General features: G+C 42.6%; 1 protein-coding gene across 5 annotated transcripts in view; it reads left to right on the forward strand.

The window, feature by feature from the left end:
• The first annotated feature begins 3,514 nt into the window (after positions 1 to 3,514).
• The window catches only part of FKBP9 (FKBP prolyl isomerase 9), a 44,055-nt gene continuing 28,534 nt past the window's right edge, over positions 3,515 to 19,035 (forward strand). For 4 of the 5 annotated variants that reach the window (XM_072925831.1, XM_072925833.1, XM_072925834.1 and 1 more), the window contains exons 1-8: positions 3,515 to 3,962; positions 7,662 to 7,807; positions 8,413 to 8,602; positions 9,270 to 9,415; positions 11,005 to 11,194; positions 13,249 to 13,394; positions 14,566 to 14,752; positions 16,616 to 16,761. In XM_072925831.1, the coding sequence (XP_072781932.1) occupies positions 3,706 to 3,962; positions 7,662 to 7,807; positions 8,413 to 8,602; positions 9,270 to 9,415; positions 11,005 to 11,194; positions 13,249 to 13,394; positions 14,566 to 14,752; positions 16,616 to 16,761 (1,408 nt within the window). In that variant the 5' untranslated portion in view covers positions 3,515 to 3,705. Of the gene's footprint in view, positions 3,963 to 7,661; positions 7,808 to 8,412; positions 8,603 to 9,269; positions 9,416 to 11,004; positions 11,195 to 13,248; positions 13,395 to 14,565; positions 14,753 to 16,615; positions 16,762 to 18,395; positions 18,560 to 19,035 lie in introns of all 5 variants that reach the window. The other variant, XM_004186110.6, reaches the window with a different exon arrangement.

Consider the following 19,035-nt stretch of genomic DNA (forward strand, 5'->3'; position numbering starts at 1 on the left):
CTGTGCTTTTCTCTCACCCTTCTCACACTGTGTTAGCCATTGTTGTGTGTCAGGCTGACTGAAGAACAGGTCTGATAGAGATCAGCATCCCCAAAATGCTTTCAGGGAAGCTTGGTTAGTGTTCAAACAAACTGACACATAAATAAGAATTTGTGTGTGCTTGCCTGTGTATGTGCTTTGAAAAGACAGCAGAATGTTTAAATTGACATTTCTAAGGAAAATACCGCATTTGCACATTGGCTGCCTCTGTGAACAAAACTTGGGGGACAAAAGTGTACGCACCTTCCTGGCTGACAGCTGTCTTGAGCTCTGTATGGGCTTATGGAGAGGCATATGAGCCATGGGGCAAATGGAACTGAGGTGTGAAACAAGCAGGTTTGGTAGCACAGAAGGGACATTTGGCTCTTTCAGGAGATAATAAAACTGGAAACAGAGCAGTGTTGAGGCAATGGTAATTACATCAGAACTGTTATTGACACAGGTGAATAATATTGGATTGAAGAATATTTATGCAAATCTGCATAAATATTACGAGTCCAAGGAATTATTTTGAAAACATAGAACTTCTTAAATAAACATGCAAAAATAAAGATTGTGTCCCTGCCTGGCAATAGAAGTACCAAATTCAGGGTATGCTTTATCTTATGTTGGTTGTATCAACATACTCCAATGGGGAACTATGAGTTCTCCTTGAAAAAATAAATTGTGTCCACATAAACCAACACCAAAAATAAGCAATTTAATTCTAGGCAACTGCCAGACAATTTACATTGCTTGTTTAAAAGACCGATTTGGAATGTGCAGTGTGACTCTTTTTGGATGAAGGATGTGATTTGTAATGGCAAATCTTGTTATCTTTAAATAACTGCCCAGTTTGCTAACTTTTTTGACTGGTTAGGTCATCAAGTGGCACGCTTTCCCTAGCAATACATCAACATTATACAAGAAAATTTTTGAATGCACTTAAAAAACCTTTGACTTGACTGAATCCCTTCTGTTGCTGGGTTGGTACAGCTGGGTGGTAGATGCACAAAAAGTGGGGAATTGGGCCTGTGAGCTGTTGGCTCCCCAGCTGCAATGCTCAGGCACACCCTCTTCCCTGGTTTTCATAGATTTGCAACCACCCAAGAGTACACTGTGCTTGTCTAATAATTTGTCAATAGCAAAATCTTAGCATTGGTGTTTTTTATATTATATTCCTTGGGTGCCTGCATTTTCAACTTTATGATAGAAGGTTGTCCCAATCCTTCTATCATAAATTTCTCTGCTTTTCAAAAGTACTGTGTCATTTTACTTAATCTTACTTGAGGTTGGTGCTTCACATGCAGATGCTTAGCTTTCCCATCCTTGCTCACTGAAACCAGTTAGAATAACAGAGAAAAAACCCTAAGTTCCTCCTTATCAGTGTGTTCAAGATCAAAAAGAGAGGAGAAGAGGATTGCTGGCACACTGGGATGGCGATTCCTTTTGGATGATATGTCTTACTGGGTGCTTGTCAGGTCAGGTTCATGACCACATGAAGAACCTGAATGCACATCAGTCTATGGGGCCTGATGAGATGCATCCCAGAATTCTGAGGGAATTGCCCAGTATAGTTGCCAAGCCCCTCTCCATGATATTTGAAAAGTCACGGCAACCCATAAGTCCCAAGTGACAACTTTAAAAAGGGTAGAAAGGAGGACCCTGAGAACTTAGGACCTGTCTGCCTCACCTCTGTGCCTGGGAAGAACATGTAACAGATCCTCCTAAAAGCTGCACTGGGGCATGTGGAAGACAGGGAAGTGATTCAGGACAGCCAGCACAGCTTCACCAGGGCCAAGTCTTGCCTGACCAACCCAGTGGCCTCCTGTGATGGCGTGACTACAGCAGTGGACAAGGTGAGTGCTATGTGTATTGTTTATCTGGACTGCTGTAAAGCCTTTGACATGGTTCCTCACAACATCATTCTCCCTAAAGTGGAGACAGATGATCGATTAGTAAGTAGTTGGATGGGTCCCATCTGGTCAATGGCTTGGAGTCCCAATGGACATCAGTGACAAGTGGTGTCCCTGTGAGGTCTGTACTGGGACCAAGTGCTGTTTAATATCTTCATTAAGGACATTGGTGGAGGGATCAAGTGCACCCTCAGCAAATTTGCAGTTGACACCAAGTTGAGTGGTTTGGTTGACACACTCAACGGACAGGATGCCATCCAGAGGAACCTAGACAAGCTGGAGAAGTGGGCCCATGATAATCTCCTGAGTTTTAACAAGACCAAGTGCAAGATGCTGCACCTGGGTTGGGGCAATCCTCGGTATCAGCACAGGCTGGGGGATGAACTGATAGAGAACATCCCTGGGGAGAAGGGCTTTGGGGAGCCCATGGATTGGATGCCGGACACGACCCAGCAATGTGCATCTGCAGCCCAGAAAGCCAAACGTGTCCTGGGCTGCATCCAAATCTGCGTGGCCAGCAGGGCAAGGGAAGGGATTCTTTTCCTCTGCTCTGCTCTGGTGAGACTCCACCTGCAGTGCCGCATCCAGCTCTCGGGACCCAGCACAGCAAGGACATGGACCTGTTGCAGTGAGTCCAGAGGAGGCCACCAAGACAGTTAGAGGGATGGAGAACCTCTTCTATGAGGAAAGGCTTGGGGAGTTGGGATTGTTCAACCTGGAAAAGAGAAGGCTTCAGGGTGGCCTAATTGCAGGCTTCCAGCATCTGAAGGGAACCTACAAGGAAGGATAGAGAACTATTTACAAGGGGGAATGGATTCAAACTGAAAGAGAGTAGGTTTAGATTAGGTATTAGGAAGAAATTCTTTACTGTGAAGATGATGAAGCACTGGCACAGGCTGCCCAGAGAAGTTGTGGATGCCTCATCCCTGAAAGTGTTCAAGGCCAGGTTTGATGGGGCTCAAAGCAGCCTGGTATAATGAAATATATCCCTGCCCATGTCAGGGAGTTGGAACTAGATGATCTTTAAAGTCCCTTCCAACCCAAATCGTTCTGTGATTCTGTCTTTTCTCTGTGTCATGTGGAAAGGTCCCCCGCCAGGGAGTTGCAAATTCCTGTGACAGCACTGGTGTGCATCAATACGCATTTGCCAACCCAGCCTCGTCTCTTTGAGAGTTTGATCTAAAAGAGAACATTTGCCATCGGACTTTAAGCTTGCACGACTCGAAGTCGTGCACGGAGTATGTGTACAGGTGGAGTGACAAGACCCCTTTTGCAGGGGGTCATTTGCCGTGTTTTCGGTCCCTCCCAGAGCGTCCAGCAGCTCCGCTCCCAAGAGCTGCGAGAAATCTGCGGAAAATGGCCGGGCGGTGTCTGCGTGTTTACGACTCTCGGGGTCCGCCCGTCTCCCGTGCTACCTTCGGGAGCAGAGGAGCGCCAGGAGGGCGGCCGGGGGCAGCGCCACGTCGCACCTCCGGCCCGGGGAGGCAGCGGGCGGCGGCGGGACGGCGGCGGCGGTGCCACCGCTGCACTCCGGACTGCGCAGCCCCGCGGCGGGCGGGGGGAGCCGGCGCCGGGGCTGCTCCTCCCCCGTCCCGGGGGGGAGCGCTTCATCCACGTTTGCAAGTTTGCGGCGGTGGGAGCAGGAGGAGGAGCGGGCGGGCCGGCCGGGGCGGGCGGCTTCCCTCCCTTCCCTCTTTTTCTTCCCTCCATTCCCTCCCTTCTTCCCCTCCCCGCCGAGCGCGCCCTGCGGCTGCCCCGCTCGCTGCGCTCCATGGCGGGGCCGGCAGCCGTGCGGCGGCGGGGCCCGGGCTGCGGGTCGCTGCTGCTGCTGCTGCCGGCGCTGCTGGAGAGCTGGGCGGCCTGCCAGGCGCCGCCGGTGCCCGCCGCCGAAATCCCTCCGGACGGCGCCGAGCTCAGCGTCGAGCGGCGCTTCGTGCCCGAGAGCTGCCCGCGGGCCGTGCGCCCCGGAGACTTCGTGCGCTACCACTACCTCGGCGCCTTCCCCGACGGCACCCGCTTCGACTCCAGGTCTGGCGCAGCCCCGCGGGGTTTGGTTGGGCGCTGTGAGAGGGAGAGGAGGGGAGCGAGAGGTGCTGGTCCCCGCGAGGGCGGTTTTTTTGTGGATGTGCAGAGATTGTGTGGTTCGATGGAGGTTCGGTTCAGGTTCCCCTGCTTTTCCCAGTGCTTTTGGATTGACCAGTTGGAATCAGCTCAGTGGCAGGATGAGCAGTGTCATACATGCGGGGCATACAGATGCCTTTGAAATATGAAGGGCAGAGAGGTGTGATGGCTGGGGGCATGGAGCAAGACCGTGTAGTGATTGGGTCCAGTCCGCAGTAGTTTGCTTGCCCTTATGGATCCCATGTTCTTTCAGCTGCTTCTCCAAGGCGCTGAATGGGCGTTTTCTGCTCCAAGAGTGAAGACCCTAACGTTACTCAGCCAGTATTAGCCCGGTAAACAGGAGTGTATATGGTATCACAGTCTCTCGCAGAAGTGATTTCATGCCCGTTTCATTTTGTACGTTTCCAAAGTCTTCTCCAGGCTCAAACTTAATTGAATACGATTGGTTCTGAATCATTATTCTTGCCGGAAATATAGGAATTATCAGGCTATACTTACATAGAATTTTTTGGATACTTTATCCTTGAATAAATGTGACCTATGTACAGTGAAGTGCCTGGCTGCTTTCCTGCTGTTATTTTGGGATTAAGAAGCCTAAACAGCGGGATCAGGAGATTGTGAAGGATGATGCTGCTGCTGCCAGCTTATTTGTTTTTTCTTATTTCATTCATTGCCACTGATCAAAGTATTATTTAGAAAGATAATGAAAAATGTATTTTCAGTAATCCTGGTAATCTCCCTTGTGCTTTAAGAAAAATCTACAGCCTTAGGGAAAAAACTGTCCTTCAAAGCTCAGTTCTCCCTCTGGAGCTGTCTGTAGTTAGTATGCCATTAATGCCATATGACCAGCACTTCTCCGACTAAAATGTGGGATGTGATAGCTGGCACTTCAGCTGGTGTTGGTGCAGTTTCAGTGAAAAGGCACAGTACAGACAGTGAATCAATTGGTAACTGATGGGCTTGGAACGTAAGTCTTAAGCTGTGGGTGTGAAGACACACTAAGGCAGCATCCTTGTGGTTTATGGTATAAATATATGACAATGGGAAAACTGGCCGCCTGTTCAGAAGTGTGTTTTTGATTGCTACTTGTGCATTGAGGCAGGACACCTGGAGGGGCTGCCCAGGTGCTGGCTCTCATTTTAGTTCCAAGTCCCTTGTCATTTCGTTCTGAATTACTTGGGGCAGGAACAGATTGTGCAGAACTGTACAGCATTTATCTCTTTGGATCCTCTAAATATTAGTAAATAAGTAGTAATGGTGATAATCTAGTCCAACTTATATATTTTTGTGGCTGCCTTAATTTAAAAATGTCAGGTTTGTTCAGCTTCAGATTTTTTCCTAGATGGCAGCTCATATTGGTGTACACTTTTGTTATTCACTATGATCTTTTTTAAGACTGATGACAGTGTTTAATCATGTTAAGACATGGAGAAATAGGAAGATTTTGTCTTCTGTAGGTTGATGGAAGAAATATTTTGGAGTGTTTGTTCTGAAATCTTTGGTGTTCCCTGCCTATAAGTTAAAGAGATTTAGTCAATTTATATAAAAATAAGCCAATTTTCTTACCTGTTTTTAGTTTGTTTGCTTTCTTTTTTTTTTTTTTTTGAAGTTTATGAGCATGCTTAGCAGCATCAGTTTAATTGAACACTACTATGAAATCAGTCTAAAAGATACTCTAGATGTTGAGCTAAAGGTAGTTTTGCTTTGTTCCTTCTTCAGCTCTTGGAAATATTCTTGAGTTTTAAAATTAATTTTTTGTATTTCCAAGGGCAGGTAGCAATACTGCTCCTCACGTTATCAGGCTGCTGACAAAGTCTTAGTAATCATGACTGTGTCACATAAATTAGCATTTTATTGTCATTAGTTTGGTTTTTTTGGGGTTTTTTTGCATCAGCATTTGCATTTTTTATTTCAATGGCCATAAAATTATTTGCATTTAAAAGTCTGAATTTAATTGCATAGTCATCTACTATTAATTTGGTCAATTCCACTAATAGAAACAAATCTAGCTTAGTTTTAAGGAATCCACAAAGTCAGTCGTGCAAAGTTGCATGGTCTGATCAGTGCTTTGTTCAGTTCTCTGCCTTGCATGGATGTTCTCTTAATCATACATTTCTTTTACTAAAAAGAAAGCTCTTCTGTTCTAAGTTCATCCCAGATGTATTGCCAAGCTTTGTCAATTGCTACAAAATACCATTTTGGAGGGTTTCTTAGAACCTATTAGTCTTAAAATCTAAATTATGGTTTTTGTGTGTATAATAGAATTTGTCAGGGCCTAATTTAAATACTTTCCATCCTTTCCTGGGAGTGGGAATGTGAAATGTGAAATGCTCAGAAATAGAGGGTTGTCTACTTTAAGAGAAATGTTTGTCAGAAATAAAAAAAAAAAAAAGATGGAGCAAACAGAGTTCACTCAGTAAAATATTTGAGAGATTCAAGGCTGTGGGACTTTTAGGAGGCTCAGTATGTTGTGTAAGTGATGTGTACAGTCTTGGAAGGAAAGTTTGACATCATTTCCCTAGGGATGTCTAGCTACTGGCTGCTTTCCAGAATTTTAGCATGCAAAAGGCAAAAGGCACAACCTTTTTTTTTTTTTTTTCCCCTCCCCCCAGGTCTGACTTTTATCTGTCTGTCTATCTATCTATCTATCCGTCTGTCTATCTATATCTAAATGTAAAAAAAAAAAAAAAAAAGCCCTTGGAATTATAAAAGGGATTTGGGAAAATGGAAGTGTTAAAAGTTTAAAAATAGGCATGAAGCTTTTGAGATGGTTCTTGACATGTGTTTATATATTGCTTCATAAAGTTCAATAGCAGTAATTCAGGCACCTCAAAGTGGGGTCATTGTGCAGATTTAAGGTGGCCTAATGAACCATGTAATATAGTGTTCTGCTGTGGTAATGCTGCTGTTCTCCATCCTCTCTGGAAAATGGAGTCATTTAAGCATAATTTCTTTTACCTTTTGAATATTCATGTTTTATCACAGAGGAGAATAATTTGTTTCTTGATTCTTGGTCTGTCAAACCTGCCATTTAAAACATGTCTCTGTGCTTTAAATGAGCGCTGTGAAAGTGGAGGAGAAAATAAACAACCTGTTGGCAAACCTCACAGCTACTACTTAAAAGGCATCTTTTCCCTTTCCCCTTCTCCCACAGAGACTGGAAGTGTGATGTCTCACATTGTAAACCTTTAGGTCTTATGTAATATTTTTGTGATGTTGCTGACTGAAATCAATATGCCGAGATCCTACTGTGGGAGCAGTTATCCTTTCATCTCTCATAACAGTGTTTAATTTTTCCTTTTCTTCCTTAATTTTCCAGCGCTGCTTTTAATGTTAGTGTGTCAGCTGTATGTAGTTCTGGCCTTCATGTGCCTGTAGTACACATTGCACTCTGCTAGAATGTGTTTCAGATAGGTGATGAGCAGTGAACAGAAAGAGAGCTGTGTTGAAGTCTCAGGAGCATCTTGGATTTGCCCCTTGCTTTAGGAGCTGTTTTGTGATAAAGTTATGCTAATGGGGCAAGAGGGAGACAAAAAAAAAAAAAACCAACAGTGCAAAGAGGTGTAAATGAACCACTGACATTTTTGCCTGGTTTTCCCCCTTCAGCTATGACAGGGGATCCACATTCAACGTGTTTGTGGGCAAAGGTCAGCTTATTGCTGGGATGGACCAAGCTCTGGTGGGCATGTGTGTGAACGAGCGCCGGTTTGTGAAGATTCCCCCTAAGCTTGCCTATGGAAGTGAAGGCGTCCGTAAGTACAGCACCGGGCTGGCTGCTTGTGTAGGGGATTCAACAGAGCAGATAGGAAATGGAGCCACAGAAGAGGAGGGTAGGAGCTGCGTGTAGTGAATAACAGAGGTTATCCCCTTTCCTCAGACCTGTTTGTTAAGCCTCTAGCCTAAAGGAATCTGTCCAGACTCCCTCTGCATGCTGAAGGAAGAACAGTTTTCTGCATAAGACCTTCAGGTCCTTCACTTTTGCTGTGAAAGTTAATTATTTATTTATATCTACCTCCCTGTTAAATACTTAATAAAACTAAAATTGTGATTTGGCATTGCAGTGCTGCACAAGGTCTTGTCAGTTCCAAAAGTATCTTTGTTCTACAGCCTGAGAGAGGCAATAAATGCCAACTCAAGATAGTTTGCCTGATGGACAGCTGTATTAAGAATTCATCTTGCTGGATTTCCCCCCGTAAATAGCTGCAGCAATGGCAAGGGGCCAAGGAGTTGTAAGCACAACAGGAAATAAGGTGTGCGTTATGCAGTTTTTTTTAGGGTATGCAAGGATTAGTTCCTTTTCGCTGGTACCTTGTATAAAAAGGGAAAGAAAACTGTGTCTGTTGTTTTGCTTTTGCAGCTGGTGTGATACCCCCCAATGCTGTGCTCCATTTCGATGTGCTCCTGATAGATTTGTGGAACTCAGAGGACGAAGTGCAGGTTCAGACTTACTTCAGACCTGAGAAGTGCCCTCGGACAGTCCAGGTGTCTGACTTTGTACGGTACCATTACAATGGAACATTCTTAGATGGGACCCTATTTGATTCAAGGTATGCAGCTGGGTTGTGTGTCTTTATGTAGTTTAATAGGTATCTCACCATCATTTGCTCTCCTTTTACCTGTGTAACAATTAATGCGAAATGCCCAGAAACACAGGAAATGACATCTGGCATTGGATGCGTGTTAGTAATTTTTTCAGGGATTATAGGATAGCAGTATTGACTGAAATCAATAAACTGGGCATTATTTCTTCGTGGGCATTACCAATCCAGATGCTTTTTTAAATTGTAAATTTTGTTCCCTGTATTTATATTGCTATTTATTGCAGTCAGTTAAAAATCTCTATAACCAGTATAGCCATTCAGATTAGATAAAAGTTTTGTAAACTTAGCAGGGTTTGCAATGAAAGTGAACCACTAACACTTTCTTATTGAGATTTTAAGTGTACAGCATGTGTGCTTCATTAGAGCCCAGTGGAAAATGATGATTTAGTAACAGCTGCTTGAGAGCCACTTTCCGAAGCCTCAGTGAGGTTCCTGGCATATCTAAGTACTCTGGAAAACCTCCAGCCAGCCCTTGGCAAGTGGAGGACTGATACTTTTGGACTAGCAAGTTGTGAGCTACACTGTGCATAGCATGTGGATTTAAAGGTTAATCTTTTTCTTTCCTGTGCCAGTCTGACATTTGGTTGTGCTTTTTTTTCTTTCTCATGTTTAGCCATAATCGGATGCGAACTTACGATACCTATGTGGGAATTGGATGGCTGATTCCTGGTATGGACCAGGGTCTCTTGGGAATGTGCATAGGGGAGAAGCGCATTATCACAATACCGCCTTTCCTGGCATATGGAGAAGATGGAGATGGTACAAGTTATTCCTTTAGTTGTTCCTCTTTTTTTTTTTATAATCCCAAGTCATGCATATTATAAAATAAACTTTCTGTATTTTAAATTTATGGGCAGCATTATTACCCTGTTCAGACAGACACTGCTTAACAGTCATACTGTTGATACAACTGTAGTATTTATATACAGAAATTTTATTTCAGTCAGGGAATAGAGTCTGTGATTAATGTCTAGTGGCACCAAAAACTTGAAGACAGGTAACTATATAATCCTTTCAGACTGCCACAGAAAGCAGAAAAATTTGAAGAAAAAATATGTTAAATGTATTTTTAATTCCAGGTGGGTTTTGTTGTTTTTTTAAACAAATACTCTAGTGATAACTACAAAATAGATTGTCTTGTGAGACTGCGCAGCCTGCAGATTAGACATAGACATCCGCATGTTGAATTGTAGTTTGTGACTTTTCCTGATATTCTTTCTCTGCTGTGGTGTTTAAGGATGTATCTTTGGTATACGAGGTTTCATACCCCTTCTGTGGCTTCATTACCATTAACTGTGAGGCTGAAGGGGCCTTTGTTTTCAGTGAGGCAGTGCCATCACTGTGGGAATAGAAGGAAATTATTCGGTTGGAGAATTCAGTTAAAAAAAAACCCCGTAAACCAAAAATTGACTGACTAGAAGCAAATTTGCAGAGAGACCTGGATAAATTAGAGCACTGGGCAATAACCAGCTATATGAAATTAAACAAACTCGATTCTGCACCTGGGATGGGGCAGCCCTGGTTGTGTGCACAGACTGGGGAATGAGAGGCTGGAGAGCAGCACTATGGGAAGGCACCTGGGGCTCCTGGTGGATGGCAAGTTCAACATGAGTCAGCAGTGCCCTGGCAATCCAGGAGGACCAACCTGGGGAGAGTCAGGCACAGCATCACCAGACAGGCAAGGGAGGGGATTGTCCTGCTCTGCTCTGCACTCAGGTGGCCTTACCTTGAGTGCTGGGGGCAGTTTTGGGTGCTAAAATATAAGAAAGACATTAAGCTACTGGAGGAAGTCCAAAGGAGGGCAGTGATGATGGTTGAAGGAGCTTGAGGGGAAGCTGTGCAAAAAGCAGCTGAGGTCACTTGGTCTGTCCAGCCTGGAAAAGACTGAGGTGAGACCTCACTGCACACTGCAGTTTCCCCATAAGGGGAAGAGGAGGGGTAGCTACTGATCTCATCTCTAGTGACAAGTGACAGGACCTCTGAAGTTGTGTCAGAGGAGATTTAGATTGGGTATTAGGAAGAGATTCCTCACTCAAGAAAGTGGCTGGGCACTGGAACAGGCTCCCCAGGGAAGTGGTCACAGGACTGAGCCTGACAGAATTCAAGAAGTGTTTGGACAATGCTCTCGGGCCCATGGTGTGACTCTTGGGGTGCTCTGTGTAGGACTGGGACTTGGAGTAATAATCGTGAGTCCCTTCCAACTCAAATAATCTATGATTCTAATTTATTTGGGGGGGGGGGGTGCTTCATATTTGGCAGTACATTACTTTTCTTCTACAAACATGTTTAAGCTTCTGTTAGAACACCTGCTGTTTCTTCCCAATTTTCTGCTCTTGACACTTTTGTAGGTAAGGAGATCCCTGGCCAGGCTTCCCTTGTCTTTGATGTGGTTTTGCTGGATCTGCATAACCCCAAGGATGGTATTGCTATTGAGAACCAGCTTGTGCCTGAATCTTGTGAGCGGAGAAGCCAGACAGGAGACTTTCTCCGATACCATTACAACGGAACACTTTTGGATGGCACATTATTTGATTCCAGGTAAACAAAACATTCAACTCTACAGACTGCATTTCCAGTTTGACTCCTGTGTCATGTCCATAATATGCTCAAACACAGTTCTTTGCTTTTCCTTCCTTTTTGCAAATTTTGAGTGGACTTGGAGTCTTTTAAAAAAGAGTCAGAAAACTTTTCCATATGGGAAGGAAAAGAGCTGTTTTGTACCATGTCATTGTCACAGACGCCATCTAGGGGTAGTGGCCTGCCCGGTGAAGCCAAGTGCTTCAGGCACACAAGCCTGAAGACTCTTTGCCCCATACGGTTTATCTGCCAAATAGGTAATACCACTGAAGAGAGAGAAAATAAATATGATTCCATTTTATGTCCTGAGAATTGTGAGTCGGTGTGCTAGTGGCTAGTGTAAGGTTACTCATATTTATACTTAGAAAATGTTTGCATTTTGAAAGCTGATGGCTTTCAAGGCTGAATTACGGAATTGCAGAGTTCAATTAGAGGGGTTTTCTGTGATAAGGGAGGAGGGATTTCTGTGACAATAAATTCAAAGCTCTGTGGGAAGATGAGCCTTGTGTACAGAGTCATATGAATAATACCCTTGTAGATTTCTGTGACTTTGGTTGCATTTAGTGGAACAGTGCTTTACTATCCCACTCCAGCTTTCAGAACAGCTGGCAGAAGTAGCTAAAAGGAGGTGAGAATGACCCAATGTAAAACATTTTACAAAATAAGCTCAGAGAAAAATGTTTAACACTACTGTAGCAGCCATCTCTGTGGACCTTGATTTACAATTTGTGAAAGCTTATAAGTTAAGAACTCAAAGCTTATCCACAGTGTACTGATTTCTTTTTTTTTGACATATCAGTATCTTCTATAGTAACTAATCCATTTTTGAAAATAGCTGTAGTATTTATATGATGGTTGCTGTCAAAAAATAGTAATAAATGCTTTGTAGACAGCAGCCTGTACATCATTCTGAAGTGCTCAGAGTTGTTAGACAACTTGTTGACTAAAACATGGTATTCTGACCTGCAGAATTCATAAATGAAGAAATAGAGCAGCTAACAATAGGGATTGAAAACCCTGGAGCTATTCTGTAAAAAGTTTCTCACTAGTACACGGAACATGCCAAAAGCTCTGCGAATGGCTGGGGTTGAGAGCTCCAATAATACTTTCCTTTGCCTTTTTACTCTGTAATGTTTGGTTGCAGAACTTCCCTGGGCAGCTCAGCCAAGGCTGTCTGGGCTTAGAGCAGTTGAACAAACCTCAGAATTACATCAGGGTCTGGTCTTGTACTGGTTTAGTTCTTTCCCAGAGCTACCTTGTAAAGATGAATTAAAACCTTTCTGCCTTCTCCTTCTTGGGCTGTGCCTTTGTGTAACATGCCTTGAAGAAAGGTAGTAGACAGTCATGTCCATGTAAGAAACATCATTTGTTATTGTAGCCTTGTTTTATTCTGTCATGATGTGTTGAAGCAGGTCCTTCAACCTGTGTGTTAAGTGGTTGGCTTAAGTGTTGATATGGTTTTGTTGTTATGACTCATTTTAATGTTGAGCATCCCAGGAGAACCTATTTATCCCACTTGCTCCTTCTAGTGGTTGAACTACATAGCTGTGGTTGCAAAATGAGGTAGTCTGCAGGGTGTCTCATGGAAATGAAGCCCTTATCAACCATAGCTAGTTGATAAGTGCTTATTAAAGTACTGTGAGGGCAGAGGAAATTTTAAAGGAGTAAACCATTTTTTTTTTCAATTACTTGTCACAACCTAATTTCTGTTTAATTTAAAATACATAAATAAGTGTGATTTTTCTTTCTAGATACAGTAGAAATGAATTTGCAAATCTGCTGGCTGTTCACTAGCCAGGGTCTCACTGTTGGGTAATCAGTGACCTGTGTGTCGCTGACTGATGAAACCTGATGGCCTGGATTCATGGAAATAGTTCCTTTGTGCCTCCCTGGTGCTGGTTAATGACTGTGTGTTTGACCTTAACTGGTTTAAGAATTGTGTTGCAGAGCTATTGCAAGAGCACATGTTTTCTTGAGTACACCTGACACTGCTGAAATGCAAATATTTTCCGTAGTTATTCCCGAAACCGTACATATGACACCTATGTTGGGAAAGGTTATGTGATTGCTGGAATGGATGAAGGTTTGCTAGGTGTATGCACTGGTGAAAAAAGAAGAATAATAATCCCCCCTCATCTTGGATATGGAGAAGAAGGGAGAGGTGAGTTTGGCTTTGCATTCAAGTCTTCTGTAGTTAAACTTTTATTGTTTAGTTAATCTGTGTGTATTTTCATTTTTTCTGGCATTTGAAAGGTTTATGAATTAGTTCATTATTTTGTGGACATCAAACTGACAAGACCACACCCAGAATTTGCAGGATTACTTTGATTAGCAAAATAGGTAGGACAATACCATACAGACCAATCTCACATGTAACTGATAGCCTGAACTCATTTGGGTAATTGGTGTTTCAGGCAGACTGGTACTTGGATGCCAGGAGCTCTGCAGTGTGAGATCTTCCTTCCTGTGTGTCGTAAACTCTCTATCCTGAAGGAGTTCATGCAAAGGTTTCTTCCCCATTCCTTCCACAGCTGCAGGTTGTATGGACTTCTAAGCCACCTCTGTAAATGGTGGATGCATGTAACAGTGAAGTAACCGTGTACATGTAACATACAATTAACGTTTCTTTGGGAAAACTCATTGCTATGTAAACAGATTGCTGGGAGAGGCTGAATATGATAAGCCTTCCAGCTGATCACAGCGTTGTGGCTGGTGTTTCAAAAAGTGCCTCCTGGGATGTTACTTGGATGAGTGATTTAGAAAAAAAGCCTTTCTTCTGGGAATACAAGTTCTGTGCTGCTGATTTGGAATTAGACTCCTTTACTGACAAACCCCAATCCTAGGCCTGGATGTGATTTGTTAATCCTGGTAATGCATATAATGCTGGGAAGAGGGGGAAGAAGTTGCCTGCTTTTAGGATATTTTAAGGAACTGTAACCTTTTACATATAATGACGTTTCTTGAAGCATAAGAAGTCCTTGAGAATTTTGATGATCAATATTGAATTGGTACATAAAACTCAAGTGAGTTATTTAGGATAGTCACAGGAAATACATGGATATTGCTTCATTTCTGCATAGTTTTAAAATTCAGGATAACAAAAGCTTTTCCTTCACCATTGAACTGCATGTAGTGCTTTCCCACTGGTTGTCTTTCCTACATTGGATGCAGCTTGCATCTATCTCATCCTTTAATTCTGAATGAAAAAAGCAAAATGACTCAGTAGCAGACACAGCAGGAATGCATATTCCTATAGGGTGCAGTACCTGGACATCATTTGCCTGTTTGGGTACCATTTCTTCCTCTATTTGTCTAATTTGCTTCCTGCTCAGGAAAGATTCCAGGATCTGCAGTGCTGGTCTTTGATATCCATGTGGTGGACTTCCACAACCCCTCAGATTCGGTCAGCATTACTGTTCACTACAAACCTTCCAACTGCACTGTACTGAGCAAGAAGGGAGATTACCTGAAATACCACTACAATGCTTCACTCCTGGATGGAACCTTGCTGGACTCCACGTAGGTATTTGAGTGACTTGGTAAGGAAAATACTTCCAGCAGCAGTGAAGGCAGAATGAACTCCCTGCAAAACAAACTAGCAGGGAATAAAGAATTTTTTTTTTTTAACTGAGTATTTATGTAGAATGTATTTTTCTCTTTATGGCTGCCTGCCAAAGGTTCATAGGAGGAGGAGAATTTAAAGACAATCTGACATAGCATAATGAGGGAACCAAGAACAAAAAGTATGTAGTAGTGTGTTGGAGAAGAACGTAAACAGTATGTGTGAAATGATGAAACTTGTTACGTAGCATTCTGTTTAAATGGGCCAGTTCAAGTGTCTGGGTGAGTCATGCCACGACAGCACAGGTCTCATCATGTGAGAATGAACTGTCCAGGTTTATTCAGTTTTTTGAGTAGGATTTGTGCTCTGTACTGATTCTGACCTGAGAGAGGTCTGGTAGGGCTACTTGTCTTGTTAAAGATACCTTGAGTGTGGTTTATAATAAATGGTCACCTGTCATGTCTGTAGCACACATTGCTGCTTCTGTATTGTAGTGTGGCTTTAAGTGTCAGCATGGAGAAACTATCAGAGGCCTTGATTGTAACTGTGAGGATAATATGCCTTTTCCTCCTCTCTTTTGGCAGCACACTTACGAGGGAAGCAAAAAATTGCTCCAGTCTGTCTCCTGTAGCACTGAAGTGAGCCTGGCACACAGCTACAAGAGTTATTTATGTTAGCTTCCTTTTCTTTTTGCCTTAATCTTTTGAATAGTGCAAGTCATCCAAATGATATTTTATTTTTTGGAAAAGGAAGTTGGGAAGAGCTATTTTTAACCAGGTTATAATTAACACAGGAAGTAGCTCATAAGTTTCATAGTGTACACAGTAGCTTGCAGAGCTGAAAAGCTGCCTTAATTTGGAGCATGTGGTGCAGTGCTGTAGGCAAGGATGTATACAAGTGACGTGTCCAGGTTCAAAACAGTTTATATGTCAGGAATGCTCAATTACCATTTTGTAGCAGGAACCAAGGGATGTTGAGACCATCTTACTCACAGCAGTTTTTAGAGAATGAAAGATCGTGGATCATGTGCTCCTAATTTTAAGGCTGACCTTGTAGCCACTGAATTGTTTTCTTTCCAAATAATACTGTGTTGTACAAGCATGTCCTGCAGAGGCACAGCCAAGCCAAATAACCAAAGAAAGGCAACCAGTAGAATAAACAGCCTTAATGCTGCACACTCTGCCTTTAGAATCACAATATATGTTTGACTTTTGAGCTTTTAACTGTTGATACTTTCTAATTTTAGAAATGAGCCACAGACAGCAAGGTATAATTCAAAATTTAATATGGTTAAATAGCAGTAGTAGTAGTTATTTGTGTTGATAACTACTACATTATAGTGACTGATTTCATTAAAGAAATGGCTGATCCATGAGAATGCACTCAGATCCTTCTATGGAGTTGGTGGTCCTGGGATGAAGGTACATCTGGAATTCTTACATCTGCTGAAAAGTCCAATTACGGCAGTTAAAAAAATATGTGAAAGGAAAAAGCCCTTATTTCAATACAAAATACCTTGGGGTTGTAATTGGTATGATTACTGATTTTAATTGGATTTTGTCCAAGAAGCCTATAATTCTAGTGCCAGAGGACATGTCAGCAGAAGAGACCTGTCTGTTTGGTGCTGGCTGTAACTTGAGAACAACTTCAGGTAACTGTTTGGTAGAACAAAGCACTGGGTATTAAGTTAGTTTTTGACAATGACAGGACACTGCTAGAAACTGCTACTCCTGTGGTAATTTTGAACAACAGAAATTTTTCATTTTATGTTGTTGTTGTTGTTTGTTTTTTTTTTTTACATTTCTTCCCTTCCTTTCCAGACACAGCCTTGGCAAGACCTACAACATAGTTCTGGGATCTGGTCAGGTGGTGTTGGGGATGGACATGGGCCTTCAGGACATGTGTGTTGGGGAACGACGGACAGTTGTTATCCCACCTCACCTTGGTTATGGAGAAGATGGAGTTGGTGAGTGCACATCCACTTAATATCTCTGGAGTGACTGAAACACAGGCATGCATGTTTTATTAGCTGCTTGAATTGGATATTTTTAGAGGTTTATTATGTCATTATTTTAGACACTCCCCCTCCTCCCTGTGCACAGTGAACATGCTGTCTGTGTTGCATTTCAAGTCATGCTGTTTCTATGGCCAATAGAAAGACCATCACAGTACAAAAGGGAACACATGCCCCCAGTAATGTTGCTTTGTCAGAGCAGAAAGCTCCAGGCAGTCTGATGTTGCAGAGGGATGCAAACACTGTTTTCCATGGTAGCCATTGGGTGCTTGTGTTTGGACATGCGGTGTGCTACGCAGGAGACAGAGCCGTAGGGGACTGGTCAGCCCTAATATGTTAGGAAATTCAGAAGATACATAAACTGAGTGTAAGATGTGAAACAGTGTATTGGTGCTGTTAAAACTCCAACACAGATACATTTTGGGGCAGCTTTAGGGCATTAAGGCTTATCAGTTTTTAATGATGTGGACAGCGGTAATGAAAAGAATGATATAGAAGTGACAAGAACTTTTATGTCAAGGTTTTTTATGTTTCTGGTCTTGCTGGTTAAAAGATTTGAGGGAAAGGAGTCTATATGAGATCCAAGATCACCAAATTCTGACGTGTATGGAAACAGTTGCATAAGTTGCTGTGTTTTTTGAATAGCACCACAACAGCTTGTAGTTTATAAAGACTGTCAGGCATCATGTACAGAGCTTAATGGAGAATTAATTTGAGTTAAGAGATAAGAATGCATTTCCACTTGTATGTCTTCTGTGAAAAATTAGGACTTTAATATATATTCAGTGTTTTATACATGATTTTATCTATGATACATTATGGATAACTGCATAGCTATATGTAATAAATTGAAAATTTCCTCATAACATGAAAAGTCTGCTGTGTAAAATGCCTGTCATAAGTATTTGCCATTGTTCAGAGTACCTCTGATACACGTTCTGAAACGTTGCATAATTTGTTAGTGTGTTGGTTTATGCCCAGCTATCTGAAGAAATTGCTTGTTTGTAGTCTCTTGCAAAAAGATTAGAGGTGAGCTTCATTTTTCTTTTTCAAGACTAAATTAAACTCCTTCCATGGTTTCCCTGAGGAAATATCCCAAGCTGTTGAGTCTTACAGGAGTATGCTGATACACAGTGTATTGGGAAGATAAAGGAAAGTGGATTATTCCCACAAGTTTAGTTTTTAAAAGTAAAAATAAGGATGCAGTTTGAATCATGGAATTATAGAATGGTTTGGATTGGAAGGGACTTTAAATTTCAGCTAGTTCCAACCCCCTGCCATGGGCAAAGACACCTTCCAGTAGAACAGATTGCTCAGGGCCCCATCCCAACCTGGCCTTGAACATTCCTAGGAATGGGCATCCATGCTTCTTTGGGCAATCTATTCCAGTGCCTCAAGTTTTATTATGAAAGGTTCCTTTTATGATCACCCTTGGTGAAGTGATTAGGAAGATTTGATGGGCTAGGGATCACACTAGAGAAGTGTCTTTTGGAGCAGGAAGATAAATTTAATTGTGGATTAAAAGAAATTACCCCCTTCCAGTGTAAGTGAGGATAAATACCTCTCTTTGCCATTTGTTGTGACAGAAGGAGAAGTGCCTGGTAGTGCTGTGTTGGTTTTTGACATCGAACTGCTGGAATTGGTGTCTGGCTTGCCTGAAGGATACATGTTTGTATGGAATGGGGAAGTCTCTCCCAACCTTTTTGAAGAAATAGACCAGAATCATGATGGAGAGGTTCTTTTGGAGGAGGTAAGCTGAGACAATGAAAACACGTGCAGTGGTTTTCTTCTACCACCATCAATGCCAGTGTTGAAGGATGGAGTCTTTCCTCATTTTTCTCTTTTTCTGGAACAGTGTTTGTCATCAAGGGAACAGGATGGCAGGGTATCAGCTAAAACATGGCTGTTCAGCTTTAGAGCTAAAGAAAAAAGGACTGTAAGAATGGTCATACTGCATAAGATCATTTACTGTTGTGGTTTCCTTAAGACATAAGTGTAAGAGGCAGAGTTGGTATCATCCAACATTCCTTTGCTGTATCAGCCTTCTTGGTGTCTGTCGCAGTGTTAATTGGCAGTTTGTGGTCAATTCTTGAGCCAAAGCTGAGCCTGCAGCAGTGCATCCAGGAACTGTCTAATCTCTCCTGGAGCCTGGCAATGGTAGTGGCCACTCCTTACACATGTGAATTGTGTGCTGTGCAGTCAAATTCTTCCTCTTGCTTGCTTTTA

This window comes from Taeniopygia guttata, chromosome 2 (assembly GCF_048771995.1).
Source record: "Taeniopygia guttata chromosome 2, bTaeGut7.mat, whole genome shotgun sequence".
Classification (NCBI taxonomy): Eukaryota; Metazoa; Chordata; class Aves; order Passeriformes; family Estrildidae; genus Taeniopygia; species Taeniopygia guttata.